The sequence below is a fragment of the Temnothorax curvispinosus genome, unplaced genomic scaffold (genome assembly GCF_003070985.1).
Source record: "Temnothorax curvispinosus isolate PA1 unplaced genomic scaffold, ASM307098v1 QBEX01007734.1, whole genome shotgun sequence".
Lineage (NCBI taxonomy): Eukaryota > Metazoa > Arthropoda > Insecta > Hymenoptera > Formicidae > Temnothorax > Temnothorax curvispinosus.
Window position 1 is genome coordinate 649745 of NW_020217514.1, and position 24482 is coordinate 674226.

At 35.7% G+C, this 24482-nt stretch overlaps 2 protein-coding genes across 4 annotated transcripts in view; one reads left to right on the forward strand and one right to left on the reverse strand.

Moving 5' to 3' along the window:
• The window catches only part of LOC112457300 (midasin), a 110387-nt gene that overhangs the window by 26612 nt on the left and 59293 nt on the right, over positions 1-24482 (forward strand).
• Positions 1-24482, reverse strand: part of LOC112457297 — a 47139-nt gene that overhangs the window by 14259 nt on the left and 8398 nt on the right. The window contains exon 2 of one of the 3 annotated variants that reach the window (XM_025020241.1): positions 13063-13414. The exons of 1 other annotated variant lie outside the window; for it this stretch is intronic. In XM_025020241.1, coding sequence (XP_024876009.1) covers positions 13063-13072 — 10 coding nt within the window. In that variant the 5' untranslated portion in view covers positions 13073-13414. Of the gene's footprint in view, positions 1-13062; positions 13442-24482 lie in introns of all 3 variants that reach the window. One more of the 3 variants, XM_025020240.1, reaches the window with a different exon arrangement.

Here is a 24482-nt window from a genome sequence, read left to right on the forward strand (position 1 = left end):
GATCCCAACACCGTTTCTCTTTGTCTCTCCCGTTGTTTTCTCGCCTTCGATTTTTCCATTCTTGGTAATCGGCTGTAAGATTACCCTGTTTTTCTTTTGCCTGGGTGAAAACCAATAACAATCCGAATAATTCGTGAAGCGATGCCGTGCACCTATAGTAATTTACCGCAGAATAATTTCATTGAAATTGCAATGTTCGATATCTTTTTTTTACCGTTTCATTAAAATAATAGTTATTTATTCAGCAAATATAATTGCAGACAAAAACAAATAAATATTTCATCATTTTATGACGACATTTAAAAACCGACAGCATTGATATTATTTAGAACTAGTAATAGACGGAAAATGAAAATTTCTTTAAAACTAATTAATCTATATTGTAGATGAAGCTATAATTTATATAGAAAGAGACAACAAATCATTAAGTCAAGCTTATTTAGCTGAAACTGTTGCCGTTGGTACAACTGCTGTGTTATGTATATGAGTTCATCAAACTCGCTTGTCCTTCGAGCGTAATTTGGAAAATACATCACGCGCGCTTGTAAAGTTTGCCTCCCTCGCAGAGCGCGGTAACGCGCGGGGACATAACAATCGCCGGAAATCCGCGGTGGATGTGCTCCGAACCATTGAAATCGCGCGATTGCAGAATGCGTTTTGATTATTCCGGTCTCGGGCGCGAGACTCCCGCGGCAATTACATCGCGTGATTAATTAAATTTCGGTCTCCTCGCGTACATACATGAAGGGGGAGCCTGATCGAGCGCGCATTGGTAATTCTGGGGGAACATCATCAAAGATGTTAATTACGCATCCTCACCGCGGCGGTAATTGGATCTCGTATGTTCCCCCAGCGACTGGAAAGTGGTGACGTATTCAGGATCGTTCGCCTTTAAGCGAGCGCGACTCGGCACGATTATGCATGAATGCCCGGCATTCGGGGATGATTAATTTGTAAATTCCCGCCGCGTCTAATTCGCTTGTCGCGCATTAGACGACTGTGTGAACATCGGCGCGCGATAAGTCAGTTCGGGACAAATTGATTGTTCGTTAAATATAAAATTTCTTTATTTTCTCTGTATTTAAAAGAAGTACGAGAAACGTATCAAATTTTGCAACTTTTAATGTTCCAAATATATAATATAAACGCGAGGAAAAGTAATGAAATAAGGTTTTATAAACAATTAATATTAAGAGAAGGCTTTATAATCATATATCAAGCAAATAGGGTGAGTAAAATTAAAGTCATATTGCAAGAGAAAGCTCAGAATATTATTTCAGGAAATTACAAGTATACTTTAAATTTTTGATTATATAATTTAAATATATAGACAATCCGATGGGTATGTATACGATACGATCTAACCGAAATTTTTATGAAAATAAACAAAAATTCTTTGCGAAATTGCGAGTCCCGAGCAGTTTGTCTAGGTTGTCGATCGATCTTATCAAAAGTCAATTTTGCCGGTACAGCGTTGTAAAGAAAATGATATGTTATGATTCATCGAATTTCCCCCGCCGCTCGTTTATCTTTGCGGGCGTTATCTTGAACTCACGGCACTTAGAAGCTTGATAAAAATCTTAGTAATACTTTCTCAGCGGAAGGATAGTATAAATTTGCAAGAAGCATATTAGAGGCAATTGTTTGCGTCTGAACAAAATCTCGAATAAAGATTTATTTTTTTCTCATTTCTCAATTAAGAGAATAGAAATATTACGTTTAAATTGGGCCTGTAATATCCACGAAATAAGAGATTTCCTTGTTTATGAAAGCAAAAAAGCATTGTTTATCATTTATGTTCACAAATCGTGCTTTATTCGCCTCTTGTCAAGCTTTGATGCAAGATAATCGATCATCGTCTGTCGACTTTAAGTCGGAAGCCACGTCCGCTTTATCATCGGGTAGAACTACTGTGGTCGACGTTGTGTCTCTGAACTACTTATTAGCCCCGAAACCTCGAACTCACAAATCAAACGTTTGCTGTATGTACCGTCGGGACCCGGTTTGACCTTTGGCAGACAGAATCTATGGGCTTTATCATGTTACGTTACCGCATAGCTAGATTAATGCTATAGTACTAGTCAGCTTACAATCTTAACAACGCATAAGAATTCACACTACACGCTGTTAGAATGCGTTGTATCATGTACAACATTCGGTATCAGATTACTGAAAAGCTATCTATCAATAATGTTTTGTTAAATTATAAGTTTTTGCTAAAATGACGAAAGAGTGTATTGTTAAAATTACGAAATTTTAACTAATCTATTATTTGAATGTATTTCATATTGATTTTTGGAGATACTGAGATAACTAACATAAGTATTGTATAAGACAATATATCAGTTAATTTAAAACATTTGCAATTTCTCGCTTCATTTTCTTATATTTAAATTTGTTTTATAATTTACTTTTTATAATTTAATTTTTTTGTTTTATAATTATTTGTTTCTGGCATCAGACACGTGTCCCCCATATTATCATGTTAAGAATGCGAGTAATAGCCCTACACAGGCTATATTTTTCAATCATCTCGTTGTAGCTCCAATATCATATTTCAACCACTCGATTGTTATTGTCAGTCATAATTCGATTATCTTTCACGCGTTGTTTGTTCACTCTTATTCTCTTTAACCTCACAATCAGTCATGTAAACAATTTTCTATATAAAGCAGCGTGCGCATATTTCTCCTCTTTTATAAAAATAAAAATCATATACCTTCAACCAAAGAGGGTGTGCGTATTAAGCTAGAAGTTTAAAGTTCTGCGCAATTGTTTCAGTTCAATCTTTCTGATAGCATCATTTTTTACACGATTTCTTACGCGAAACGTAATCTACCTACTGCATAAAAAGGGAGTTGGGTCTACTAATTTATGAATTACTATGATTATTATTTTTATGAATAAAAATTGTTTTCTGAATATTATTGTAAAACATAGTATATTATCATAAAATTACTACATTATACTAATTCTGTTTTGTTTAATTTGGCATACTAATCTGACTAGTAATAATTATTTTCAACTAATTCTCACGAATGACATCTTTGTGTCGCGGAATTCTTTTAAAGCAGCAGAAATCTAATTTGATTTAAAATTGATTATAGATGAACATATATAAAAAAAAAACCTAAAAAGAAATGAAATCGACAGAATTCTCTTGTGCAGCATCGAAAAATGGCTGACTTTTATCGATACCAATATCACACTTTCGCCAAGTTTTTCCAGTGTTACAGCGGAAAATGGAATTTCGTAGGTATAGAGTGACGCCCGCGTGCGCACCGACCTTTGTTTAAGAACCTATTTTCCGAGACAGTGACTGCGGCTTGCGAAGAATCTATAAAATCTCGACACAAAAATTCTCATCCGCTTTTGCGGTTTCCCGATGGTTGCCGTCGCATAAACCATCGCTATGACATCAAAGTATAGCTATCGCAATAGCTATCACAATAGCTATAAATGGGAGGATGTTTGATATCTCTACTATTGTGGAGGATTATCTTCATGCATGGATACGCAACTGAGATTGAATTGAATGAATGACTTCGATGAGCAACTGTAATTAATATATTTATCACAAGAAAGCAATTAAGTTTCGCTTAATATTAATTTAATGTATAAAGAAAAATTTATCGTGACCTTTTAGTTCAACTATTGCCGATATACATATATATTTACATTTGTAAAAATCAGAATGTATTTTAAATGTATATTGTTTTTTATTGCAATTTTGACATTATGAATTGTATCTGCTCGCATAAATATTTAATTTTAATTTATTTTGCCCACATATAGTTTATATCAATTTCTAATTTCTTATATTTTTTATTTATGTAAATTTATGCTTATAATATATTTTAAGATCTTATGTAAGATGCTTACGCAAGAACCAGGTCGTTCGAAGTTCGAAATTCATGTTATCTCGATCAAAGCTTTAAGCAAATACATACTCTCCTTATCAGATACAGTATTCGAATAGGTCAACTCGAAGATCAAAGCCCAATTGATCCTTGGACTTTACTCTTTCCAACCATCTTCGTCGTCTCTATGGGCGTCACGTCGAAACATGAACCGATCTTCTTTCCGTCGTTCTTGGTCGCATCTTTCTTCACCCTCGTTATTGTAGTCCGGCCCCTCTCCTTTCCTCCTTCGATCTCAGTGCGTCTCACTCGTAAAATTTATTCCGAGTTCGGACTTTCGCGAAACGACGAATATATTATCCCCCGCGGGAATCAAAATATTATTCTGGCCAATTCGGGCAAGGTAATTCCATGGGAACACCCCCGCTGCCTCGCGACAAGCTGACTTCTCGGTACGGCAAGACTGACCCACGATAGAAATTCATTGTCTACCTGCTTGGATGGCGGAATTCTCGCGCAAACCCGGCTTTATTTAAAATTTAAAAGACGACCGTTACGAGGAACCAGAGTACCATTTTGTGAAGGGTGTACAGTTCTGAAACGCGCTCTGGTTTCCCTCGCATTCTCCTCGGGCTTCTCGTATAAGCAGGGACAACAATGCACACGCTATTACCTCCTTCTCTCAAACTCGACGCGACTTCTTTGTTGTAGCATTTTCTTCTTTACAAAGCTTGAATATGTAGGAGTGACGCATTAACTTTGAGAAACATATCTCTTACGCACTCAGTCGAAGGACGTAAATCAAAATGTCAGGCTTTATTAAAGAAAAGAGGCGAAGGATAATTAAAATTATAAATTAGGAAACATATGTATCACTTTTAATAAAGTAATTATTAGAGTTATTAGATTTAGCAAATTTTTAGCATATTTTGTGATTAATTAGAAAAAAATCTACTTGCAGTCTTTTTTATTAAACAGTAAGTAATATATACAAGCAATTACATTTTTGCATTAAATATAATAAATTTTCTGACATATATTAGTTCTACATTTTTACAAAATGCTAAATTAAAATCTTTAATTTTTTTTATATTTTTTCCTTGAACGGAATCTTCAATTATTATAACGAGACTGCGACATCCCACAGTTACGCCATAACGTGTTAAGGACACATTCATTGAACAGCAAAGTCAGCGCCTTCGAATGATAAATGTGAGAGTTCTCTCCTTCATTCAGTCGTACTTTCGGTTACACTGATTTTCCGATTCTCTGAGTTTTCACGGGTGAGAACTGTACTTGACGGAAATTTTTCTCACGGCTAATGGCGGAAGATCGACTTCGCGGCACAGGATCGACGTTCTCGAGCGCGAATCCGCAATTTCGCGCCGCGTGAACGCCTCGCGTTACGGGCGTCAAATATTTGCGGAGAACTCACGGCCGAGACTCGGAGGCGAGGCTCTCTCTGCGAGACGATCACACACACCGTGGTTATCCTGTGAAGCATTTCCCATGCGTTGTCGATGCAAATGGAATGTGCGAAGTGCTCGTTAACTATCGGCGCGTCTAGTGGCGAATGCACAAAACCCGATAATTATTGCCATAACTCCTCGCTCACAGTAAACCGATCCGGTCTGCGGCATCCCATTGGCTATGCAGGCATTGCGGGGAAAAATACGGCCGGTTTATTATCATGCCGCGCGACGCGCGATAAACCTGGTTAAATTTCTCGCCGATACAGATCGCGACCATGATTTTTTTATCGTCTTCTCTTAGTCACCGAAGTTTAAATGACGACGTGATTAAAACTTGTCGTATGATCCGCGCATTGTTTTGTAGTCTTTTGTATAAAACTATTTACAAAGCATACTGTGCTTTAGAGTTGTGGAATTTTTTATTTTCAGCTAGATTTTTTGACAAATTTGAAATTTTGTTTTAATAAGAATTTTATGCGAGTTATTATTTACAAAAATTTACTGATTCTTACATTAAGATACATTAGTCTTACAAATTCCCAAAATTGGTTTTAGAAAGTTTTATATATATATAGTTATATCCTTTTTAAATTAATTAAGGATAATAGTGGAGAAATTTCTTATATCAATGCTAAGTAATTGCAAATTAAAACTTTCTTTAAAATTCTATTAAGAAAACGTTGAATTTACATTGGCCAAAAGTTCTACAAGTGAAAGCAAGCGTAATAGTTTTGTATCTCATTTAACATCGGGTCTTCCCTTCGCACACATTTCTCGACAAATTGAGCAAAATTATGCAGTTATTTCACCGTTTAGTGCACTCAGTTTTCAACATTTTATGACACGGTATTTTCTCTTGAGCATTACTATTCTCTTTATTGCAGCATTGACCTAAAAAAGGATTGATGCATCAATGAGATCATGGTATGTTGTCGCATTTTAAGTATCATTATAAATTAGCAAAAAATTAATTAACAAGAATAGAAATATAAATATGGAAATTTTTCTTAACTTATATTTTCACAATTATTTTTCTCTCTCTCTCTCTCTCATTTTTTATATATACTAGACACCACAGACGCGCGCTTTGTGCGCGCTATTTAGCTTTAACATTTATGCTATTACTATTACACTATTAACTCCTTAATACACATAACTGTCAAAATATACGATGACAGCTGCAAATAAACTAAGCGCAGCGAGAGAACCAACCGGCATCGCGGAAAAGCGAGTAAAGCGACAACAATAATTTTTGATAGATTCGAGTATCGACTTTACATGCCTTTTTTAGATATGATGATGATTTTATATAGGTATCAAATTTTATGCATTCAATTAGAAATGTCTACATGTATATATAATGTGTATAACCGAGCTGTGTATAAAATCGCATGCATATTTGACTCATATATTATTCTAAGTGTAAAGTTGAATTATGTGAGCGTTTTACTTTGCATTAAATTTGCAATTAGATATCACGAACGCCGTTAAGGGAGCAAATAAAACGTGCAGGTGCAATTTAATGCTAATGAAACTACCTTATGCAGTATGCAATCAGACGACATTTTATAAAAAATTTGTCTCATTGTGAAACATCACTCTTTATTCCGTTTGTGATAAAGAAATAAAGTAGTCTTTTTGCGATGTTTTGCACTGCGCTATACTGAAACAATTACATATTGAGTTTTGAATTATTCTTTTCTTTATATTCTTCAATTATTATAATCCACTTTTGAAAAAGTATTGCAAGAAGTTTAGACCAAAATTAATGTTAATCAATCCATTTTATACGTAAAAGCCATTTGACAATTAGGCAATTGTTTGTGTTGAAAGAAGTAGCCATATTTATTCTTATATAACTGATCATTAGATCGGTAAGCGACCCAACGATCTAATTGACATAATACTACACAAATTACAAAATGCACACGCTAGTATTTGCTTCTTGCTCGCGCAATCTTGGCCTATGTTCAAGTTCAGCGTTCCGGAACGGATCTAATGTCCCGCAGGGACATGGGGCGGGTAGAATGGCTAATGCAGAGACGATAATCCGCACACCATTGCCTCCCTACGGTCTGTAAGTCCGTTCACTTTTGCGGAGAGCCATGAGAATTTCCTGCTCGCACGCGCGCGTACGAATAAATTCGCATCGTAAAGAAAACGTCAGCGTGATTTATTCTATTTGCGCCGAATGAAAAATTGTAAAGTGCTCCGAGGAAGATATATCATGGAATATGTATGGAATCAGATATAACGTTAAAAGTATAATAAACGAGATATTTATGGCTTCTGTTAAAAAAATACTACACAACTCCCAAAGTAAAATATAATATTTCATTTATTAATCGGTGATATTGTAATTGTACCCACAATATACTACTATTAGCAAACGCACTATATTATACCTCATATCAATTTACATGTAGATACTATTAATTCGGATAATTTACGCTTAGGTATCATGAATCATTAATCATTTGGAAAATTCTTACGACTGAGCAGTCTAATCCGTATTAGGCTATTAGGATTGTACTTTTATCTAAGATCCACAAAATTGGCACCGTTTTTCAAACGGAATCCCCTCGAATCGTAGATCTCGCGATTTACCCGAACCTACTAAGTAAACAAGCTATTTTTCTTCAGAAATGCTGATGGAATACTTTTTTGTTTTATTCCTCGATGGTTACCGACATGTACGATATTGATGGTTAAAGACGGAGAAAAATGCGGTGACGACAATAATTACTTCTGCCGCGATAATGAATTCTCACAGTTTGTTAACATAGGTCGTTCGTGTAGTGGGCTAAATACGTTTCGCACTGCACGGAAAAATGGGGCGGCTTTGTTAGGTGATTGAGAGCTCCATGCAACGACGACGTAACTGCAGTGTAACCCAATTTGCAAATGCGCGAAAACATCGGAACAATCGGTGAAACTTTTACGATAAATTAAGCTACTAGAATGCACGATCAAAGCTGTTTTAATTTTTAGTTTATTCTTTTTTTTTCAGTTTTTATATATCCATTCAGTTTTTGTATATATTAGATAACTTCTCATAAAACGATTACGGCAGAGAAAATATTAAAGGTGAGTTTTAACTGCCCGACTTTACATATTTCGCCAAACACGATCTCGGATATTGTCTCGCTGTTTAAGTCGGGGATAAGGGAAAAGAAATAGGGTGCATTCCGTTTCACGTATGACGCACATAATGCACTATTTATCTTTGTTTAACATTCGGTGAACAACAAGGATAAATGCTGCATTATGTGCATCATGCGTGAAACGGAATGCACCCTATTTCTTTTCCTTTATCCTCGATTTAAACAGCAATATCCGATCGTGTTTGGCGAAATACGTAAAGTCGGGCAGTTAAAAATTCATCGCTTTAAAAAAAATATGGCAATATTTTTATTATTTAAGTGAATACGCTTTCTGAAAAATGTTTGCATTGAAGAATAAAATAAACTCTTTGCTTGCGCCATCTTTTTCCTTACTTTCCAACTGGGTTTTAAGTTATTAAGCAGGTTACATAAATGCATCATCACGATCGTAAAATCCTTTCGTCCTATTCTTCGCGGGATAATTTGACCGTAATGCAGTCGTAAAAGGTTCTCCGACGGCGCAATTAAAACTGAAATGGGCGAGGATAAGTTGCAGCGCGGCCGTGCGTAACTACACGTGACATTTATTCAGAATCGCGACGTTACGAGGGGAATAAAAAACGGCACTCTGAATATATGACGAAATTTATGAATTAATCGCAATGTAACGCGACACGCTCCGGAAAACCGCGCGTCTTCATCTTCCGCACTCTCCTCCTCTTCCTATTTACCGCCACCCCCGACAGCGAAGACGGAAGTGGCGTGGCTTTGATCTTGAAATTGCTTTACTGGAGCGTAATTCGATTCCAAGTTTGGGACATGAGGGAAGAGCCGCGTGGGAAATCGGTATTCGCAATTACTTTGTTTTTTGTTCGTGCCGGAGCTTTTTAATCCGCCCCTGCAATCTTATTACTTTTAATTTACAACATTATATCGAGAATTTTAATGGCATAGAAAATATTAAGGGTGAATTTCTTTATAGGTATGCATTGTAATAAATGCAGAGGCAAAATATCATTTTTGCAATTGATAAGTAACAAGAAAAAGTGGGCTTCGAGAGTCAAACGCGGTTAATTAATGCTGGTAACATTTAATTAATAATTTAATACAATTTAGTACGTTTGATTTTTTTATTTAATTTATCTATCACCGCTGAAGATGACTCAAAGTAGAGCCGAAACGTATGATTTATAATTTGTATTGAATTATTAAATGTTATCAACTCACGTACAACTATATAAACCGCATTTGGCTTTCAAAGCTCACTTTTCTTTGCTACTCGTTAATTTTAATATCGAGAGTCTTTAGTTAATTAATTTTGGGCTACTAAAAGTCGGAGAAGTATATTTTTATCAATTTAGGATATAATGTTCCTATCTACAATTCCCATCACTAATAGAGGAACTAAAATTCTCGAACAATAATCGACGATTTTTCTCAATCCGTACGTACTTTCGTGCTCTTTCTCTGAGAGAAATGCGTCGAATTTCCAGTTACCCAAGATACTATCACGGTGCGTTTGAGCCCTCGGACAAAAATAGATCCATTTGCGAAATAGTCTCCTTGCTCTCTCTCTCTCTCTCTTTCTAACTCTTTGGCTCTCTTTTTTCCCTTTCGTGGCGCCCGTGTACATTGGAACGAAATTATATATTCCCGGAGGAAAGCGAAGTATCGCGAGAGGAGTGGTTCATATTCCGCGCGATACTCTCGAGCTTTTACTGGCATGGAAAATACAATTTTCGCGGATGCTTGCCGTGATAAAGTACGAGTAAGCGAGCATATGGGATTTTCATTTTTCATTGGATTTTCACACACTCGAGTATTTTCCCGATTTGTCGCGAGTTTCCTTTCACCGTCTTTGAGAATGGAAAGTACAAGAGTGTGAAGACGTTACGAGTTGTATTCTTTATCACGTTCCGAGAAATCTTCTGTTGCGCCATTTTCACCGTTGCTACCGTGATTTTATTTTAAACACCCCGTACAGACACAATGCGAGTGAAGAAATAACCGTTTACCGCAAATTGTCTATTTTATTAGTTGATATCATGTGTTTGCGGACACATCCGTAGCGTTTACATCCGATGCGTTTACATCGCCGTAAAATGTGTTTAAAGTTTAAACTACCCTGTGAGACCTGATCTTGCTTCGTATATGTAGGGCTAAATGTCATGGCGTGGGAAATGGGTCACGATCATCTCACGGTAATCTCCTACGATGTCATACAAATGGAAATTACATTCGATTACGAGTCTCTCTACTCTTTTGCTTCGTGCTCGTCACTATATATGTTAAGAAGAGTTCGATCAAAATCAAAATGCCTGACAGCCATTAATCTATTGCGAACGTCTCGCGTAAAGTTCTCTATACGGACAGCAGGAGTAAATTTTAGTTTAAAGTTTTATCTCGTAATCGATTTCGTCCGTTACCGTAGGGAAAATTATAAATATATCATTTATTCTTCATTAATTAAACTTTTATTATGGCAAAAATAGGAATTATGTAGATTTAATTTTAAGGGAATTGGACTTTAATTTTATCTTCTGAATATTATTACAGAAAATTTACAGAATAAATCATATGCGGGAATAAATGATAAAGAATATAGTTATTTTAACTTATTTAAATTTTAAAGTGAATTAAATTTAAATACAATTTTAAATTCATATCTCATTTAGCTGAGATACGGCAAAGAGATATTGTTAATATGTATATTTGTAATGAAAAAGTTTTAATATATAAAGATTCCAACCAGTAATTAAACTATAAGAAACTAATAATAATTATTACGTTTGTATGATAGGTGTATTTGTAAAGAATTATAATTAATTGAAGAAAAAATATTATGGTGGATAATACCTAAAAGTGATACAGCACAGAAGTTTTCTCAAAAGCCTAATGTCAGTCTAATGGATCTCGGTAATTCTAAATCCCACGTCTGTACAAAATGTGTGCACCATTTACGAGAATACAGCAACTAGTTGCACCGAGAATTCACCGAGAAAACAGCACGAACTATTTCCATCGAAAATCGAAATCGAAGAAGGTTCGCCCGAAATTGGCAGGTCAGCTCTTTCTTCCCATTTTTACGCCACGCTTCCTACAGAAATAAACTGCATCTCTAGCGACTCAAAGATGCATACGGATTGGGGCGAGATCACGTAACCGAGCAAGCTTATTGCATCTTGAGTGCATTGAATGTTTGAGTCGCTTTTCTCTGAAAGAACTGGAAATGCAATATTGAGACAATCATGATTAAAATTCTAAGTTTTTTTGCAAGAGATGCATATTCATTTACTTTCCATTAAAAATTGCCATTTAAAATTACTCTACACTCTCTCACTTGAGAAATATGTTGGTTAAATAATATTCTATGTATATAGAAGAAATGTGAGCAAAGATATATATTTCATAACTAAAATATATTTTTATATAGAATATTATTTATCAATCAAATATCAATCAATTTATCATATATAATTGATTAGAACAGCTGGAGTAAATAATTCTTCTGGAGACTTGAATATTCCCTATGCGGAATTACTCGGATATTACTGTTAAACATTAATTTTCCTCGCATATAGTCGGGTTATAATTGACACGCGTCTCTTCCATGTTGCGAAGATACGCTTGGCTTGCATAATGTATGTTCAATTTGATATTAACATTTCTCAACAGTTACATCGATAATCCTTTCAAAAAGAAAATTTTATATTAATAAATTATACACGTTGCATATTTACATAATACATAGTAGAATTATAGATAATATATGCATATAACGAGATGAATGTGTGTCAAGGTTTTGGAAGCTTTTTGTGATGAGGAAAATACGGAAAAAATTTGATATATAATTAGTTAAAACTTTCCTAAAACTCTTCTCGAAAATTATCATAATTGTTATTATAATGCTTATATAGAAGTAATATAAAAAGAGTTCATGCAATAAAGATTACATTCTTGGATTGAGTAAAAAAGGCTTAATTATTTCAAGAGATTTAATATGGTTACGACGTTCTAAACATAACTAGCCAAATTGTCATTATTGCAGTCGTTATTCTGAATTTAGAACCTTCAGAAAAAGAAGAAAACACAAAATCGTCAAATAATACTTTCTTTACAATTATATGTATAGTTTAAAAGGATTTAGTATAACATTACATTACTCTATAAAAACGATACAAGCACGCATACTAATGCGCTACAGGCTACATCGTTACAATCTAGAGGTGCGAGCGTGTTCAAGTGGAAACAGAGATGGGTCAGGCTGACGTCGGTGCAAATTGGTGCCGCGAGGCAATCAGAAATTTACGCACTACGATGTGTATGGCAGACTAACAAGCCTGTGTGGCTCTAAGAAGAGTCAAGCAGAGTGGTATTTAACCGCGCGGCGTGAAGGGCGCTAAAGTGCTTGCTGGATTATGGAAATCGTTCACGCTCTGCCGCAAAGCGCCGCTCCCGCGAGTGCTCTTTGACGCGGAGAAGCGAAAGAGAAGTTCAATTTCCAAGCGAGTCGCTGGACCGCTATTAATACGCGAAGGAGCGTGTTGCCACTTCCTCCGATAGCCAGATCCGTGCATTGTGCATCGCGGTGAGTGCTTAATTCGTTTGCATTCCACTTCCACTTACCGGCGGACATTTCTCACGATTTTCTTCCGCTTTCTTCTCGCCCTCGTGATTTTCCCGACCTCGGCGCAGCGACTTTCTTTCTCCCGGGGCTTGCTTTTACTCTCAACCGACCACTTTTATGTCTAATTGGCCCGCCGACGGCGACTCGGCGACGTGCGAAACGCTCTTCCTCGATCTGTCGTCCCTCCGCGCAAGGGATGTGTCATCCTTTCCATCAGCTGTCGTTCTTAAGGATGTCGCCCTGTACTTGATATCGCGTTTCTCGATCATCGATATATACGTCTCGTTAAACTGATGGCGATTTTTTTCCTGATACGCGCGTTGCTTCTTTCGGAAAGATGTGACGAATCGTCTAGAGATGCCAAAAGGTATACACAATCTATGGATAAAGATGAGCTAATAATAAATGATGCCGTGTCGGATACATACCGTACAACTGACATCCAATTAATATATTTACTTTTCTCCGTCGTACGTAGGATATACACTCTCAGAAAAGAATTCTAGATACAATACTATTAGGATCGAAATAGGGCCAATCATATTTTAATTTTAAATAGAGGAATTCTTAAATCCATTCAGAATTATTCTAGATTTAAGAATTCCTCTATTTAAGATTAAAATATTCTTCTTTCAATACTAAATATGATTGGCTCTATTTCGATCCTAATAGTATTGTATCTAGAATTCTTTTCTGAGAGTGTAAATTCAAAATCTTTCAAGAAAAGAGAAAAATAATATAAATATATAAAATATTTTATTTAATATCATAATTGTCGATTTTTAGTAGGTTATAAATGCTATGATCTGTTGGCATAACAATTTGGCTTTTCTGCATTTACATCATTATATAGAAAATAGCGGAATAGGATAAAAATATTCTAAAGACTGATATACAAGAAGTGATTATTCTGTGGAATTCGACGTGTCACAGGAAAGAAAAGTCCGCTGGTTTGTCGTGGATATCGCGCCCCGATGAGCGCGTCCGGCAGAATAAAATCACGTGAAATTCCGAGGTCAGATTCCGATTTAATGAAGGTGTGTAACGTGGCATGAAATTATTTCTGAGCGAAAATTGTTAATCGAATCAACCCGCTGACGCGGACGGCGAGCCCGCGAACGTTTTTTCAATTTCGAAATTAGCCCTTACATGGCGGATGAGTTTTAAATGACGAATTTAATGAGACTTACTTCGAAATATGACTTGCCACGTGTTTCTTTGCTGTTTAATTAAGCGTTATTACAATATTCGCTTTGGGAATAATAATTTAAATGTGAGAGGCTTAAGGTTTATGATGCGTTATCCCTTATGATGTTTAATAATTTCTGGCAAAGCGCAACTTTTGCTGCGTAAAATAATGGATAGGACGCGTCCTGCGAGATTGTTGATAATAGAGTGATTTATTGCTCGCATTCATTCGTATTTATGATGTTTACTTCAAGTTCGCGCATGTAATTAATCCTGGCGAACATAAATCAAGAAGTTTGCATAGTCGGACGTCCACGAGACGGTCGTCCAACGGTCGTTGACAGTTGAGGGGGCTCTAAACCAGATGTTCACAGATACGTGTGTTTAAGATACTTGAGAAGTTTATTCAGCAAAAATGTGTCAAGAGCAAAGCGTGATAAGAACATCGGATATCTTTGAAAATTTCTTAAGCTATATATAATTCGAATGTCATGTCATAACGATGATGGAAAGTAGAGGAAAATGACAAATTTATTTTATGATCTTATAAAACTGTCGAAAAATAAAATAATACAAGTAATACAATAAACGATATTTGCGGCGATAATAAAATTTACGCGATTGCTGCATAATATTCGTTACTACAATGCACCAGACATTTATAAAACCGACATTACGGACCAAATGTATTTAATTTACGCAAACGTTCAAATGGTCGCATGTTTGACCGCGGCAATTGTTCGTGGAGACTGAATGTGTAATTAACGCCGAGTCGAAGATCGACGAACACCGCGGGCTCTTAATTATCTTTCGTTTTCTCAGGATGAAATGGAGATTTCGAATTATCTTAACTGGAAATTGTACACGTGAATACCGTTCGCGTTCTCTCTCTCTCTCTCTCTCTCTCTCTCTTTCTCTCTTTCGCGGAGTATCTTAAAAGTTTATCCCTCCAGGCTTATTGAGTCTCTTTGAGGAAAATTCTAATAAAGCTGCGGGAATAATGTTGGCTTAGCGCATCTTCGAGATCTTCGGGTTAATAATACATTGTCCTTTGTCATGGTTGCCGCGGGCGTATGAACTTTGAAAACGCGCTTTCCGCACCGTATTATGAAATGAACATAAACATATATCCAAGATATTCGGAAGTTTTGACAAATCAAAAGAATAAGCGATGGAGAAAGATTAATTCAAAAATATTATGTCTTATTTATTTATTTTTTTATTATTGTTACTTTAATTATTATTATTATTTATTGAAAGAACTCTATTATTTAATCTTTTTTTTTAAATGTGATAAATAGATCACTTATAAGAATTTTAATTTTTGTATTTTCTATTAAATCAGGAATTTATGGACGGCATTGTGTATAAATGTATGTGTCTAAATGTAGTAAAAAATGTGAAAATTTATTGCAGGAGGACTTGCTACGTTTAGCGGTTTTAATAATGTAAAACACAATTAAATTCATGTTTTCATGGAAACCGCATTTCGGTCCTAATGTCGCGAATATGTAAATGTTATTGCGCGTGATATTAGGTCGAGGGACATCTTATAACGGGATGAAATTTCGCGATATTGTATCAGATTTTGCCATCCCTAAATATGCATACTGAATAATCGTTGCCTATACTCACTGCTAGTTATAAAATGCTGCAAAAAAGCATATATTTATAATTGCAGGATTACTTTCGATGTGTATGTACGTGGAATTTGAAATCCAATTTTACCTAAAGAAAGATTAAATACTTTTATATATTTTTTTGTTGTGTATTTAATATAAACTTTTTATTTCTTGTAACAACTTTTAGATATTTCAAAATAAAATTATAGTTTCTTTAATCTAGAATGCTTTGAGCGAGAAGAAATTAGAAACTTCTTATAAATATCGAAGGAACGATAATTTGTGTAAAGGCAAATCAAAATCTTTAGACTTAATAAGACTTTAACTTTCACTTAATTTTAAAAATGGAATTTAGAAGGAAAAAACGATTTTAAAAGTTTTATCACAGTTAACGTATTTAATGATGTATACTCACGCACTTTTTCAATTGAACTGCATATTAGATTTGAGATGTAATTATACTAAAACGATTGTTCGCTCCATTGTAACACACGATCGAGTATACTATCGAAGATCATTTGTTATATTCTGACTAATCGCCGGCATGCGTTATACGTATCGATTATGTATCAAATGGTTCGTACAGGAGACTTGATTTATGATAGTACAGACTTTCATAATTTTCAACTTACGTAGCCACGTTGCACTTGCAATTAGCTATAAAATAGATTATTCCAATAAATTATGAAATAAAATAGAAATTAAAACTGTTGAAAATGGGCAATTCTGAAAACTCTGTGGTTAATTTTATTGCCCGTGATAAAATGTGACTTATAATTAGAGTGGAATGATAATTATGCATGTACACGAATCTCTCGCAGGCAGATGCTACAGCATGAGGATTAAGGCGAGAGAGAGAAGTGATTAACTGTCTCGACTTTATACATTTTCCGCGTCCCATGGCAGAGGTAACAAGGTTTATAAATGTTTTACGTTCGCTTCTCATCTCCAGCATATTATTTCGCAGCTGGTGCCATTCCCCGCGCGCGCGACACGAAGTTTACGTAAGTACGATATTATTCTAATATTTAGAAGAAAGTTTTGCACAATACAGAGATGTCGCGAAATTTCTATCGTCCCGAAGCCGCCCCAACCTATTTCTACGGTCGTGAATAAATATCGGAAAGCTGACTTCTTTATTGCGCGCTTTTCTCGCGTTAGAAAGCTTTTGCGAAAATTCACTGCTCCGCGTCCTTGCTATGAAATATTTCATTAACACTACATGGCCCATGTTTTTGCGCGCACGCTTTTCTTTTTCTTCTTCTTTTTTGCGTACTTAAAAAGTTTATTGTGCGATAAGTTCGATATATGTAAAGTACTCTATATAACTTTTTAAGAATAAAATATAATATGAATATTATACAATTAAAATATAATATAAATGTTACAATTAAATCTTAAAATACTGCTGGAAATTATTATACCATAGTCAAGCATAGGGGAGAGTTCTGTTACCAATTTTTTTATTAATCAATCAATCAGTGACGCTTGCAGTGTCTTCGTCGGATCTTTCGATCTTGCAACTTCCATCTCAAAACTTTTCTCTTTTTCTTAAATAAAAGATCACGTGAGAAACTTTGAAGATACCCGGGTCATTGTTTGCTATATCGACTTTTCGTCAAAGAGGGTTTGCGGTATATGATCGGGTTAAATCCCGGGAGGGGGAAGGGGGGAATAACTTGATAACGACGAACCGGTTTCGTATCTCCGTCGATCTGACGGTAGTGCGGCTTTCATTATCGCCGTTAATCGACTCATTCTCGACTCGTTGCCCATTCATCACAGTTGGCTTAGCGTCGTTCTGTGTCGACGTGCGCTTATCACGAATTATCGGCGAATTATATTATACTATTAACATTCTGCAATACTGGCAGATCGACGCAGAGATTGTCGGTATCGCTGTTTATACCGATGAGCAATTCAATTTTGAGGATAAATAGCGGCGATCATTTTCATTGGTCTGTATTTAGGTGCCTATCACGCATACGTAGCCATCGAAATAAATTTAATGGTAGAAATTGATGAAATGCGCAAATTGATTGTGTGCCTAGTTCTCCCCTGGGTCTTTATTACGACTAATTAATTTGCGCTAACATACGCGTATCCATAATTTTCCCTGCACTTACCATAATGAAAGGAGATAATGAAACTTGTGATTATGAAAGATTAACCCAGAAAAGTTGAATTTTGCAAAGTTTCTATACGTACACTTTACGATAATTGTGTTAGGCAGGAAATATTATGCAAAAGGATATCGCGTTACTTCAAACATTTCAGACCTTTCTATTAAATTGAAATTAATCTTTAAATTAATTAAATCACATGTTTTACATGTTAAATCTATCGCTTGATAATGGAAACTGATTCGAGATTGACAGGATCGAGATCTCCTCGAATCAAGCGCTTCTTTGTAGTGCTTTCGAGCATCGGCGAGTGTGTGTGCTTACGCATTTAACTATGGTACAGCTGACAGGCTATATGACTATTTGTCTATGTGCACTATCCACGTCCCATGCACTCGTTCGTGTTCCATCAGCGCGAAATGATTCTCATTTCCCACGAGCTGAACGCTGATACGCATACGAGTTAATAGAATATTGATTTTATCGTAACACAATCAAGCCGTCCTATCTACAGCGGCTCGATGCGTCGAGCGATATTCGTTTATGACAAGTCTAATCCCGTACTAACACACGAGCATTAATAATTATGAGGAAACGACGTTACATCAGCCGGGCGCATATTTTACAGCTTTTTTCACTCCAGCGATTTGAATTACATTAGTGTTATATAATTACCGCGAGATGTCGTGAAATCTGTCGCGTATAAAGTTAGAGGGGAAAAATAAATCCGTTTGGGTAAAAACATCGGAAACGGCTGTGTTATTAAAACAAGTTGAATGTAACTTAATGCAACACGAGCCCTTTTCTCTTTTATCGGATCTCGCTTTTATTGAAAATCCAAAGTGCTACTTTCGCGGCAAAAGACATTCTGCACATTTCAGGAGCTTAAATCCTTTCCTTCCTAGCTTTCTCTTATTTTCTCTCTCTCTCTCTCTCTCTCTCTCTCTCTCTCTCTCTCTCTCTCTGTCTCTCTCTGTCGCAATTATCATTGTTATCTGCTGTGTAAATGTCACATCATAACAAACCTTGTTAGCTTATATCCCGTGTATTAATTTCTCCGATTCCCCTATTCAGGAGCACACACATATCCCATTATATTCCTGGAATAACCGTCAACTTCTTGCAGAGAAGAGTTAAGTATTTTACGAAATTACTGAAATGTGGCTATTTTTGGACAACCTAATCATATTTGTTTTGTTAATCTCATTTTATTCTATTTTCCTCTTAATTACCTCTTAATTACGATAAAATTGATATTGAATGATGTAGCTCTTACGCTGAGTATAATTTTAACAACAAAAATCGCTAACTAATTTTATAAATAATAGGAAGTGCAATCATCTGCTATTTAAATGTAAAACATCTGCAATTAGTTCGATATCGAATCGTGTTTTTGTTAGAAATGGAAAATAGGTTAAGATTTTCAAATAAAATTCATGAATGTAATTTACATTTATGCATATAAAATATTTTTGAGAAACCCTGGGAAAGCAAGATTAATTTTAAAGCCACGGTAACGTCGATTTTTTAATAACGAACATTTTTATTTGTTCAGCATAAATTTGCAATGGAAAGCAAATACAAAATGGCAAAATGGCGTCGCCCTTTGTTTAACATAGATTTTTTGTATATGACATAAACAAATCAAATCTTTTTTTAACAACTTTGACAACTCTGTAATTCCAGCAAATTTTAATTCAGTTGGAAATAATATTCTTTAGGGCCGGTTGTTCCAACCTATTGGTAAGCTACCTGATAGTTAAATCACATGTCTATCTTTGTCCGATGTAAAGGATAAACAAAGACATACATATGATTTAACTATTAGGTAGTTTACCAACAGGCTGGAACAACCAGCCCTTAAAGATTCATTAAAAACGCATTTTCTGTCATATGAGTAAAATATACATATGTAAAACATATTTTCTATCGCTTCACGTCTACGTTGCTGATACGAATGAATGTTTATGACGGGTAAGAACGGAGAACGTGCTCAATGTGTACGGTATTGTTGGTAGTTTCGCGTTATGACGTGGGCGGAGAGAAATGCCGAGTTGTTTCGCGCACGAAACGGAATACTAGCGTGTGAAAAACGTTCTCGGCATATCCCTCGTTTCGTGAAACAGCGCCCTTAATTTCTCTTGAGGTGAATCTTTTGTCGCACATGAATGGAAGCGGTGTAATGATGTCTCGATGATCGCGAGATATTCCGCAATTATCGCGCAGCTTTATCGGTTGCGTTTAAAAATTCTGTTCATTATATTTATAATAATAATCGTAAGATTAGATATTATCTGAATTTGCGTTTTATTTAATTAACGTTTTCCTTTTCCAAAAATTTCCGATGTGTGAAAAAGATTTGGATGAGGCATCTGAATATTTTTATCTCAACATTAAATTAGAAAATGAAATTATATTTATTTGTGTTTATCACAAATAAATAAAAGTAAACTCATAAGTGAGCGCACTGCTAACATGAGGGTTTATTAGCAAAATACATTATGAGATGCCTCTCCTATTATACAACTCCGCATATTTTACCCAAGATTACACCCTGATGCGCTAACTTGGTTGAAATAAAGCGAGAAAGTTTTACACGTACTAAGATGTTCCGCTTAGAAGGGATTTAACCTTTAAATGATGGAACGAGATCGTCTAGATAGAGTTAATTATAAGATTTAAGGAATATTTTGATAATGATTTCTGTGTTTGATGATTTAACGAACACCATAAAAATTAGAAACATATTTTTCAAACTCTTTTTTTTTTTTTTTTTTTAGATAGACTTTTTTTTTTAGATAGACTTTTTTGCAGTATTTGCAAATTTTATTTTGCGCAAAGGGTCTTAAATTTGAGAATAATATATTTCATCGTAATAATATAACGATATGTAATTTAGTAATTTCTATTACCTATATGTATATGCTATGTAATTCATTAATTGCTCGAAAATTAAATTGTATAGAGAGCATTCAATTAAATGTCGGATTTATGCTCGCGAATTATATCTTAATTCACTCGTTTATCATTATTACAGTTATTATGCTGTCAATTTCTTCAGCTTACATTTAATTGCCGGGTTTATACAAGCATCAGCTTATATCGACTTATTCCACCCCTTTGGTTACAATCCCCTATTTCGCTTCTTCTCACCCTTTTCACTTGCTTCTGCTTAATACCCGTCAGCTACTCCTCTCACGCGTTCGCTCGAGAATCGATTCTCCAATTCTTCGGCCACACGAGAGTAGAATTCTTTTCACCGTAGAAAAGTTAAACTTTGCTTAACTTAACTCAATATCCTGGTCATGCTCGTTTTATTCCGGAAGTGAAGACGTAGTAAGTTGGTCGGTTAAACCCCCCCCCCTCTCGAAACTGCACCGAAGGGATCCCACCGTCCATTTTTACGAGCGTCTCGCATCCGGCTACGCAAGAAGGGCAGAAGAAAGTCGCGTTATGATCCCCGTGATGGATTACGCTCTTTTGCCTTGAACTTTCTTCGTGGCACGAGCGAACTTATCAGCTAGTGCGTCAGCGCTTTTTCACATCGACAGAAAAGCTGCTTCCGGTATACCGCATTTCCCGAATTTACAATGTCACGGAATTAGACAGATACATCGTGCCCCTGCTTGAGAATCCGGGAATATAGCCCAGCCATCGATGTAGCGATTAACATTTTTTACTTTGAAGTTATTCCTGAGCGTTAGAAATACTATATTTCTACATCTTCTTTTTTATATTTAACATTAACTACTATTATGTTTTTTGATTATTTTTTAATATTATTTCTTAAGTTTATACAAATTATGCAATTTTGCAGAAAATTTACATAATTCTTTTATTTGTATCTTTTAATATGCTTATTCTCTCTTTCTTTCTCTCAAGAATAATAGTCAAATTATTTTGAAAATTTTATGTATAATTACATAAAAAAGAAAGTTTTTTTTTTCTAGGAAATATCAGTTTATATATTATTTCAATATTAATACTGATGATAAATAAATAATTATTGATACAAACACTTTCTATATTTTGTTATTGTTGTGAAAATCGACGTTTTAATTAAAGCCGATTATTATATTTCTCATATTTATAAATCTGAATATACTACATTTAATAAAATTCACTTTATACCTGCAGATTTATGTTGCTTGTTTATATAATAAATGAAAAGCAAATATGAAATATTATGCTGTATTTTTAATAAATCGACATAAATCATTGTGGCGTATATTTGTATTTTCGATATATTGCGAAACAAAAACATCTTCAGGAAATTTCTTTCCGAGGACACTTTTACGAATTTAAAACATTGTTTAACACTGATGATCATTCTTTGTTCTTTCACCCCAGAGAAACAAGAATTTTTACACCCAGTTAATGAGAATCCGACGATGAAACGCGACCACTGCGCCTTTCCCACGTGTCGCCGTGTCGAAAGTGGTCGAGAAGATAAACGGCCGAGTAGTTCGTAACATTTTCAACAACACGGCATGAAAAGGAATACTCACCGTTTAATTACGTTGAAACAGTGGCCGCGAAAATTGTATTTTTCACGTCGCGTTAAATAAAATCCAAAGGTTCGCGTTGATACAATTTTGAAAATACCGTGCGTGACGCAAATCGAACGTTACGTGTTTTTCATTACGTGCGTGTTGCAATATTGGTCGATAAATAACACCCAACTTGAAACTGCGGACAATACGCCCGTGAATCAGTTTGAGTGTGGTTTCGAGATTCGATCTTGCAAGATATCGTGTTGCTCACATATCGAAACGCATGACGCAGGAAAAATCTGCGTGCAACCCGACAGTTTTATAATTACCGAAGGAAATATTACTCGTATTAATTTGAATTGAGTCTATCTGAAGTACTTTATTTCTGCAGTATTAATTAGAAGACGGTGGAAGATTATTTCCGTTTGTCTATATTATAGTGTTTCGTTATGCCGGCAAAGATAGCCGAAACTATCGAATGAAACTAACGCTGGTGCAATATAAATCCTAAAAGCGACGTGATAGCGATAACAGATGGAGAACGCAACCCGTTTTTCGATAGCACTGTTTTGCAACAGAAGCACGTTAAAAAGAGAACGCGCAGAAGAAAACTGAATAAAAATTGCGGACGAATCGACCGCGATATGTTCGCGCGGGTAGATGCTTTTGTGCGAGAGGAGTAGAGAGACGTAAACACAATAAAATATAAATATTCATCGTTAACGAAACCAGGGGGTGCGTTCCGGGCGACAAAAGAGATCCTCGTCGAAGCTATAGTTGAAATTCGTTATTCTCTCTATATAACGTCGCGCGGTCGGGGAATGCAGAAGTAGAAATTCATAATTTACATTTGACGTCAACGTGTCGACAAGGAAAAGGGAGAAATTATTCTCCGACGAGAGTATTACAAAAGCAGAAATTCTCTGCCGTAATGATCGTCTCGAATGGCATATCGAATCACACATCCCGGTGACGAAATATACTGTAAAGCCGACGTTGATCGATGCAATTGGGTGTATCGGAAAAATGAATTCGCAGCTTTTGTATACCGGTCCGCATTTACTCCGTACAACGGCGGCGCCTTTCGTCTCTAATACAGACCGGATTATGGCGCTTATACGCGCCGCGGTGCAACGAGGCGCAAAACTGCGTCGACGAGAGCGCAAAACTGTCCCGCTGTTGTCGCGCGAGAAGACGTATCCAGAGAAGTATCGAGCCGGTAATACTAGCGGCTTTGTCGTACTCATGCAATGGTGTATCGCGAAATCCGAACCGGAGCGAATGCGGATCTTTTTCTATCGCGCTCTCCCTGTGTTCCCAATCGTATCTTTCTTTAATCTCCTGCGCGAGCCTTAATGCAACGATTTCCATTTTCTTTATACAAAGTAAGTCATCCGATTTACCGGCTTGCAACAACTTCTACAATTTTTGCTATAAACGAAATGTTTCTCACAGACATTTTATGGATTTTGAGATGCATTTATGTTAATATTGTTTAGAGTATATGTCACTTTTGAAATTATATCAAAGCATATTAAATGCATGTCCAAGTCATGGAAATTATTAAAATTATTTCGGGAAAATTAGATGATTTCTTTGACATGTATACAATAATTTATTTTTTACTTTACTATAACAAGTCGACAAAATGTAGTAAAAAGATTTTAAAAATACGCAAGTTAAAGTTTATAAATTATTTTTTTAGATTTGCATTTTTTTATTTCTTCATTTATAGCAGTTAGAATATTCAGACTGTGCCCGACTGCGGGGGACGAGCGCACTCCATGATTTGAGAAGCGCAATTACGTTATTATGATAGGATATAAAGTGAGTCTATAAGCAAAAAAGAGAGCAGTAACGTTTCCCTTGCGAGCGCTCACCAAGGATTCTATGGTCGTCAAAGGAACGAGAGGACGTTTCTTTTTATCTTGCCTTCATAGCGATAGGGCCGTTTCGGAAATTCTTGGGCGGATGAGGCTTTTCTTGCGATATT